The 9,781-nt window shown below is 43.1% G+C and overlaps 1 protein-coding gene across 1 annotated transcript; it reads right to left on the bottom strand.

Annotated features, from left to right (window-relative positions):
- Window positions 1–3,378: 3,378 nt before the first annotated feature.
- On the bottom strand, window positions 3,379–6,159 carry LOC126952101 (endogenous retrovirus group K member 113 Gag polyprotein-like). The gene is given in 2 exon segments (XM_050786399.1): window positions 3,379–4,502; window positions 4,505–6,159. Coding segments are annotated over 2 exon segments (2,085 nt in total). The 5' UTR covers window positions 5,466–6,159.
- Between the last annotated feature and the right edge of the window lie 3,622 nt (window positions 6,160–9,781).

The raw sequence follows: 9,781 nt of genomic DNA on the forward strand, positions 1-9,781 counted from the left end.
TGGTGCAATCCTGGCTCACTGCAACCTCTGCCTCCCGGGTTCAAGTGATCCACCTGCCTCAGCCTCCCGAGTAGCTGGCACTACAGGCGTATGTCACCACACCCGGCTAATTTTTGTATTTTTAGTAGAGATGAGGTTTCAGCATGTTGGCCAGGCTTGTCTTGATCTCCTGGCCTTGTGATCCGCCCTCCTCGGCCTCCCAAAGTTCTGGGATTACAGGCGTGAGCCACTGCGCCCGGCTGAGTTGTGGATTTTTCTGTATTTTCATTCAAATTTCTTCAAATGTCCTTCCCCTTTGAAGGATCGTCAAAATCCCTTTCCTTTAAAGTTAACACTACAAGGAATCGAAGTCTCATTTCCTGGAAATACAGGCTGGATGGCAGCCATCCCTCAAATGAGTCCCCACGGGGAAGACTTGGAGAGTGCACTCCTAACTTAGGTTTCCGGTGGACGTGTATGAAGCCCCACGGACTGGAAGCTGAGGTCACGGATTACTCTCTCACTGCTGCCGAGTGCCAGTTCATCGTGTGCTTCCTGTCATTATTCTCTCACATCATGCATAACCCTGTAACTCTTAGCCCATCTCCTCGTGTGCAGATTTCTAATCAGCTGTGAAAAAATACTATGAATATCTCTGCATTTAAGAAGAAATGCTAAATTAAAAAATAATAAAAAAGAGAAGAGATGCTAATGGAGAAGGGGTTGAGGAACGGCTGTGGATTGGAAATAATGGGGTCAAGTAAAATAGGGCAGCAAATCAGGAAATGGGATAGGAGTAGGCACTGGGGAGAGCAAGCTACGCAAACCAGCCAACATCACCATTAACATGTTTCTTGTTTTCCTCTGAAACCCTCTTCTAATATCTGAGGTAGCGTGAGGTTGCAGTGGAAGGAACATGAGCTTTGCTACGAGATAAATACACGTGAGAATCCTGCCCCGTCATGAGGCTCTGTGATATTGCAGATAAGTTTCTTAGCCCTTCCTAGCTTCAGGTCGGTAATAATACTAAGCTTTCAAACCTATTGGAAAAAACAGAGATCATGGAATGAGGAATGGCTGATACCACACACTCAGTACATGGCAGAACAATTATTATTATTATTGAGACAGGGTCTGGCTCTGTCATCTAGACTGGGGTGCAGTGGTGCAATCACAGCTCACTGCAGCCTCGACCTCCAGAGCTCAAGTGATCCCCTGACCTCAGTCTCCTGAGTAGCTAGGACCACACGTTCATTCACACCACCTGGATGGTTTTTAAAAAATTTTGTAGAGATGGGGTCTCACTATGTTGCTCAGACTGATCTCGAACTCCTGAGCTCAAGCAGTCCTCCCTCCTTAACCTCCCAAAGTGCTGCGATTACAGGCGTGAGCCACCACACCTGGCCAGAAACTAGCACTAATGATAACTGGGTTTGTGTCTGCAATGCACTGACCTGATGCTTGCTCAGATGGGGGCAGGGGAAAGTAAAGATAACCAGGAAACTGGCAGGGCCCTGAAGAGAACAGCAGCATTAATCTTACATTCGCCATGTGATTTGCCTTTATCTTTATCACAATTTCTCTCTAATCTCCCTCAACTTTTAAATCACATAATGAGCCAAAAGGATGATAAGAGAGAACAATGTCAACAACTATGAAGGATCTGAGATTTTTGCCCTGCTTGGAAGCTCACAAGCGAGCCAATCACAGCTCCATTGATGATGGCAGAACACACGAGACTCCCAGTCAGCAAAAAAAGACCTCATGACAGCACCGCTGGCAGCGTGAGCTTCATGTTCCCATGGGTTCCCTGGGAGCCCCAAGTCCTATGGGGGTGATGCAGAGGTGGGCCCAGGTGGCTGCTATGCACACAGTGCGTTATGTGACAGCCAAGGAACCTGGAGCTTCAGATGTTCCCCGTCTTCTAAGGGGACTGTTAACAAGCCTGCCCAATCTTTCTCCTGGAGAGGGACATTATCTTTATTATCCTTGCCAGGAGACTAACCTGCCCTCTGCCGATCTTCCACTGTTGTTTTGTATATAAATATCTTGGAAAAGGCAGTCTGCATCACGGTGTGTTGAAACACCACAGACAATTGCTTTCCAACCAAGTAAGACACAGCCAGAGGCAGAATTCAAAAGAAAGCACTGTGATTAGAGAAGATGCCTAAAAGTTTTTATTTCTTTATCAAAAAGTTGATAACCCCCCCATCAAATCTTAAATAACAGCTCCTCTAGTTGCCAGAGTGTGGGGAAAAGAAAGAGATCAGCCTGTTACTGTGTCTATATAGAAAGAAGTAGACATAAGAGACTCCATTTTTCTTCTGATATCATCACTTGGTTCATCATGCGAGTCAATGGTGCTCGATTGCGGTGTTTCTGTCTCCGTGGAGGCGCTTTTCTTTGCATCTCCGATGGGTTCATTGTAGAACTTCAAATGTCTAGTGGGTATCCAAACAGGAAGCTGATTTTCTCCTGGTGAAACACAAGCAAAACCTCTTCCCCAGGTTATCACCTTCCCTATTTCCCATGTCTTATTTTTGTTGTCTTTCCACCAAATCAGTTTTCCTTCATGTGGACTGTTCTTTTTACCAATAAGATGTTGTTCTGCAGAAGTAGTAGTCTGATTTCTATAAATGTTTAAAAAATTTAAGTATAGAGTGCTAGATTAAGCTGCATCTGAGGAGTGGTACACTCCTTACTGTCTCCCCCTTTTTTTTTGTTTAACTAACTGAGTTTTGAGTGTTCTATTAGTTCTTTCAACTATGGCCTGTCCTTGGGAATTATAAGGAATTCCTGTTGTATGTGTAATATTCCACTGATTTAAGAATTTTTGGAAAGCTTTACTACAATAACCTGGTCCATTGTCAGTTTTAATTTTTTCTGGAACTCCCATTACAGCAAAACAAGATAATAAATGTTTTTTAACATGGGAAGTACTTTCTCCTGTCTGGCATGTTGCCCATATGAAATGTAAGTATCAACTGTTACATGAACATATGATAATTTTCCTTGAATAATGGCCTTACACACAGGTCTGCTCTTAGAGACCTGACTTGCCCAATATGCAGCCTTTCCTGTCTGATCAGTGCTTCCGAACCCTCCTGTTCTTTTTATCTCACTGTTTCCAACTTTAATATAAGGTAGGAGTAATAATTGAGCAATCCTGTCTCCTGAACTGGCACTCTAAGGAACTGAGGAACTAATAACCAATTGAATTTCACCTTTATAGTCTGAATCAACCACACCAGTATGAATTTGAACTCCTTTTAGATTTAAACTTGATCTTCCTAAGATTAGTCCTACAGTCCCCTCAGGCAATGGGCCATATACCCCTGTGGGGATTTTTCGAGGAGGCTCCCCTGGAAGCAGAGAGACTGCTTGTATGGTGCATAAAATCTACTGCTGCACTGCCGCTTGTGGCGGGGGATAATTGCTGTATTGTGATAACTGGCTTATTTCCTGAGACACTTGTGGCAGTGGGGGTTGTTGTTCCTGAAAACCCTGAGGAACAAAGGGCTGAATTTGGAATGCCCCAGTTTGTTGCGGGGCCTGAGGCTGGCCCCTCCTCTCGTTTCCCGACAGTAGTTGCCCATTTTTATCAAATTTAGAACGACATTGATCACCCCAATGTTTTCCTTTTTTACATCTTGGACATAGGCCAGGTGGCTCTTTACCTGTTGTTGTAGTAGCTTGAGTAGATACATTTTGTTTATTTGAGACTAGGCAATTCTTTTTTTGATGACCAATTTGACCACAATTATAACATCTTCCCCCAAATGTTCTAACCTGTCCTCCTAAAGCGACTCCTGTGATTGCTTGAGCCATAAGCATAGCTTTATGCATAGCTCCTCCAATTCCATCGCAGGCCTTAACGTACTCTGAGATTACATCTGATCCTGCGGGAACCTTTCCTTTTAATGGCTTAATGGCTGATTGACAATCAGGATTGGCGTTTTCATATGCCATCAATTCCACTATGACCTTACGGGCATTCTCATCGGTAATTGACTTTTGAGCAGCATCTTGAAGTCTTGCTACAAAATCAGGGTAGGGCTCTTTAGAGCCTTGTCTTATTGTATTAAAGGAGGGGCAGGCGGTTCCTGGGTCTTGGATTTTCTCCCAGGCCCTAAGGCAGATAGCCCTAATTTGCTCAATGGCCTCATTTGGCATTATTACTTGTTGGTCAACAGTGCTCCAATTTTGACCTATTCCTAATAGTTGATTTGCATCTATGTCAATTGGAGGATTGGCAGTCCTATTTTTTCGGACCTGTACTTGTGCCCCATCAATCCACCAAGTCTTAAATTGTAAAAATTGAGAGGGTGAGAGTGAGGATTTTGCCAGAATCTCCCAATCATAAGGAATGAGTCTATGTCCATGAGCAATGGAATCTAATAATGTTCTCATGTAAGGAGAGTTGGGTCCATACTATTTTACTCCCTCTTTCATTTCTTTTAGCATTTTTATAGAAAAGGACTTATATCTGGCTTCAGCTACGGGAAGCTCTCCCTCTTGGGCCCTTCTCCAGGTGGTCTTGCTTCTAATATTACTGGGAATTGCCACGCCTCAATATCTCCTTGTTTTCTTGCCTCATCAATAATTTTATGTAACGCACTACCCTGTGTACTAGGCGGTGCTGTAGGATTAAGTCTCATGGTGGGCGGTTGAGGATATGGCACCCTGCCCTGTGGCACTGGAAATGTTCCTGGCTGTCCATACGGATTTTCTGGGGGCTGCTGATACTGTAGTTCAGCTGGCGGCCAGTATTGATAGGCTACTGGCGGCTGGGTCTTATTTTCTACCGGCTGATATTGTGGACACTGTATTTGGATTGGCATTGCCATGACAGAAACTCTATCTTTTTCTATTTGATCTTCTTTTGGAGTTTGTACTTGTTTAACCTGCATTTGAGGTTGTAAAGTTACAGGCATTTGAGCTGCTGGAAGAGGAGTTGGCCATCGTGGTTTAGACTCTGATGGCTCTGCTAATTCTGGATTTTTTTCTTCTAATTTTAACGTTTCAGGATATACTACCTCCTGTAATTGATTATTGTCAACATTTTGCGTTGACCGAGCCATAGCCGGCTCTGATACACATTCACAGTGTGAACTTTCCTTTCCTTTCCGGGATTCTATCCCTGCCTCTTTTTCACAATCTACTGCACAGCTTTTAGGGACATCAGAAATTGGAACGCTATCTTCTTCTGTTTGAAATGGTTCTAAAGCTACTTTAATAATGACCCAATCATTCCATACTGTGAGCGGAATGTTTTTACCTTCCCTACTTGCTTGTTTTAATTCTTTGCCAATTTTTTCCCAATCTTTTAGATCTAAAGTTCCCTGTTCCGGAAACCATGGACAAAACTGCTCTATTGTTTGAAATAGCGTAATTAGATTTTTGGTAGAGACTTTAACTCCCCCTCTTTTTAAGAGAATTTTAATAAAGCTGCGATAAGAGGCATATTTACTCTTAGTTTGCCCCATTGTTACCCTAGGTTCTTCCGAGCGCACAAGCTTACCGCAAGGCTGACTGTAGACGTACTCGGGAGTCTCTCGTCGACTTGTCCTCAGTGACCACGCTCCAGCGTACCTTCACCTTAGAGAAAAGCTTCCACGTTGGGCACCAGATGAAGGGGTGGCCTGCCCCTCCACACCTGTGGGTGTTTCTCGTAAGGTGGAACGAGAGACTTGAGAAAAGAAATAAGACACAGAGACAAAGTATAGAGAAAGAAAAGCGGGGGCCCAGGGGACCGGCGCTCAGCTTACAGAGGACCCACGCCGGCCCCGGTCTCTGAGTTCCCTTAGTATTTATTGATAATTATCTTTACCATCTTAAAGACAGGGGAGTGGCAGGACAATATAAACAAAGAAAAAAGAGGAAATCGGCAGTAAGACATATGAACAAAAACCTCTGTGACATGAATAAATTCAAAGGACAAGGCTGTGCCTTGAGATGCATATGCAAACATCTCCATAAACCTTTAGGCAGCATAGTTTCAGTCTATCACATGGGGAGAAACCTTAGACAATACCTAGCTTATCTAGGAACAAAGTCACACCCTGCACGCCCAAAATCCATTAAACCTTGAGTTACCACAGCACATGTCTCTTGCAAGGACAAGATTGGGGGTAGGGTCACAGACTAACAGCATCACAAACACAGAACAAAATGGAGTCTCTTATGTCTACTTCTTTCTATATAGACACAGTAACAGGCTGATCTCTTTCTTTTCCCCACACCAGAGCCTGTAGGGAAAGCCTATTATTGCTGTGTTATATGCTAGTTGAAAGCTGCTGCCTGTACCTAATCACAGTGCTTCCACTGTGCTGAATGGGACAGGGCACCTCCTGCTCCGTCTTTGCGAAAGGCCCTGAAGTGATGTCTTCTTCATGCAATTTCCAATTAGCCTGGAAATGGAACGTAGGCTTGTTGATAAAGAAATGGGTTAGGGATTTTTTTTTTGTTTTTAATGGGAAAGAAATAAGAAACAGTGTTCATGTTTGACTTTCTTTGGGCTTCGTTATGAGATTAAAATGGTTTGGAAAATAGAATTCTTTCAGAGGCTACACATGAGGTTTATGGAATCCTGATATTTATCCAGATCAATCTCCTCACTCATATGCCTTTATGAGGTCAGCTATGGTTCTAATGAGCAGAGGAGCTAGGACACACACCATCAGAAGGCTTCCAGCCTTTCCGATCCCACCTTGCAGCACACCCCCAGAGTCCTAAAAGCAAAACCATCTTGAGGACCTTACACCCTCACTGGAGACACAGCCCTGTCCCATTGTCAGACCAAAGAGGAATCTGTGGGTCCCAAGTTTTTAGTTCAAAAAATATATTCATTATATGCAGGCAAAATGCAGCAATTGTTATAGGAAGGAATCCAGGGCCTGCCTTGTTTGAGAGTTTGGTGGGAGAACAGCGCAAGTCAGGGGTGAGTGGGTAATTCAGGCAATGTCCACGCTGTCTCCACATCTGAGAGAAAGGCACATGGGGCCCATGGTTGCCAGAAATCTGTCTGTCCTAACCCTTCTTTCTCCCTTGCTTTACATATCTAATCAGCCACGAAGAGCTGTTGATTCTCCTAAATCATTCTCAGATCTGCCCATAATCTCTTTATTTTGTCCTTATATAATTCATCTGAAACTTTTTTGTTTTCGTTGTTGCAACTTGTGAGATAAAAATCAATGGGATCCTTCTCAAGCTCCCAAGAAATGACGACGTTCCTTCTCCATCCCCTTACAACTCCCCACCCCCAACCCATGACACACCCAACACACATACACACACACACACACACCCAGAGACAACTGTTTCATTCCATGCAAATTCTTTCTGTTTGTTCAAGACTCAGTTTCCTTTGATCATCTGTAGATGTCATCCCGGAGGAGCCCCACTAGTATGGATTTTCAGCACACGGAGACAGGGGCCTGGTTGTCCTAGGGAAACCCCCTAGTGATGTTTGGGAGCCCTGCCTCCGCCCAGTGCCAAGGTCAGCAGTGTGGGTCAGTGGGCTCTGGGCCGGGCCTCAGGCTTGAGACCTCCTCCCGCTCAGTGCTGGGTCCTGAGCTGAGCCTGTTCTCCTCCCAGCAGGCTAGAGCTGTGAAAGCTGAACTAACTGGCAGAGCCAAGTTGTCCTTCCCCAAGGACTCCCATTCCCAAGGAAGGAGAATTGCACTGGGTGGTTGCAGGTGGAATCTGCCAGCATGCGCTGCCTGAGAGAATAGACAATGGAGTTCTCTGTATCACTGCACAAAAGGGGAAGGAGAATGCTGACATTTAAATGATTACATTTGGGATCTACAGTTGCCTTGGGGCATGGCAGTGATCACTTAATAGATGAATCTTCCCTTTTTTTTTCTTTCAGAGCTTAAATTAGCTTTCAAATAGCTACAAGGTTAGACAATATATTCTTTAATTAAAGAGGGAGACCTAGCTTCCTTTTCCATTCCCATAAAGCACTGGTGTGTGCGTATGTTTTATTTTGCATTTTTGCATAGGCTTTGCAATACTGGGAGCTGCAGATAGCTATAGGATTTACGTCCTCTACATAAGGTGACCACACAATAGGACAGTTATTTTAAATATTCTGTCTTTAGGAGGAGTCATAATTTTTTATTAAGCAGATGTATTCACTATGCTTCAATGTTTTGGTATGGGTACAGCACTGGGCCTCACACAGAATATTTGCTGAATGAACGACTGATTTTATGACCTTATACACTCTGTACTAATAAATATAAATACACAGAAAATCCATCTGGTAAATATTTCCTAATTCTTTCTGGTAAAACAAAAATTCCAATAACACGTGCACGTCTTCACACACAGTCTAGCAGGGATCTCACTTGTCAGCAGAAATGAGCCATCTGGTTGCTGCCCTGAGGTCCCATGTTACGCACATGTCACTGCTTTCCACATTCACAACGACCGTTTCCTTACCAGCCAGGAGAAGCTGTATCTTAAATAACTGAAGCAAAATTGTATTTGTCAAATTACAAGAGCAAAGAGCATTTTCGCAAGTCAGTTGTCTTGTCTATAATCAACTCAACTTCCTAAATACTAAATATTCAGTAATCTGGCTGTAGATTTCTGGATCGTTTAAACAAACAAATAATGCTTGATAAAGCTCAGAAATTGTAAATTTGATAAAGCTCAGAATTGTCAGCTATGTCTTCATACTGTGAATCCAGCAGACTGAGGAATAACAAAAGTGAGTTTGCCAACCCTCTTAAAGATGCATTTGGACCCTGAAGTCCAAGGCAACTATTGGCCTTGTGTGGCTTCCCCACACCCCAGCTCAGGTGTGTTCACCCACAGATTGTTTAGTCTGCACCTGGAGAGCTGACCATGATCTCAAACTTGGCTAATTCTGCTGCAGATTATTTTGTTTTTCATTAAAAAAAATACAATGTGACTTAGTTATAAATGAGAACAAATTAACAATGAACAATATTTCAAAAGTTGAAAAAGGTGGCACGGACACTAACAATACTGAATACATAGCCTTTTTATCATCTTCAGATTTAAAGTTTTTTGTGACTTAATTACATAAAGATGAGGAGTCAGTTTTGCAACCTAAAAATATGTACTTATTAGAACTATATTAATGCTTCAGTAAACTATATAAAAAAAGATAATGAGACAGATGTGCATTTATAGAACTGCATGCTAGTCAGGCCAGTTCCCTGCAAAGGGAATTCCCCGCATGATCTCATTCATCTGTGTGGACTCAGAGCAATCCTTGTTTACACGTATGCATCATCTATTTCTCCAGCATGGCCAGCCCTCTGCTTCTTGGTGGTTTCTCTCTACTGGGAATGTGCATGTCCAGTTGTCTGCTTCTTAGAGTAGACATTTACCTTCCTCATCCATCAGCCTTTGGAGGAGGACTGGGGACATGAAGACGATTGATTTGCCCTGTTTTCCCAGAAGGTTTCCTGGTGGTCATCTTCCATTATCATATCTGGAATCAGATGTGTTTCCATAGCCTCTTCTTTTTTTCACATGTTGCTGAAGCAGAGTTTTGAAAAACAAAATCACAAACTTGGCTATTCTTCAGAAGAAATATGTTATCTAAGATAATCTCCACGGAGATAGACTCTGCTGTCCAACACTTGTCCATTTAAAATGTAAACCATCCTGCCCTGCTTCCCCACTTTGGAGCAACTTGCAGATTAATTTAGCTGGACTAACGCCAGTTCTCAGTTTGAGCCTAAGATGATTTGAACTTGTGTTTTGAATTGGGGAACAGCATTGCATGATGGCTTTTCAGCTGTAGAAGAGAAGAAGAAAT

The sequence above is a fragment of the Macaca thibetana genome, chromosome 4 (assembly GCF_024542745.1).
Source record: "Macaca thibetana thibetana isolate TM-01 chromosome 4, ASM2454274v1, whole genome shotgun sequence".
Lineage (NCBI taxonomy): Eukaryota > Metazoa > Chordata > Mammalia > Primates > Cercopithecidae > Macaca > Macaca thibetana.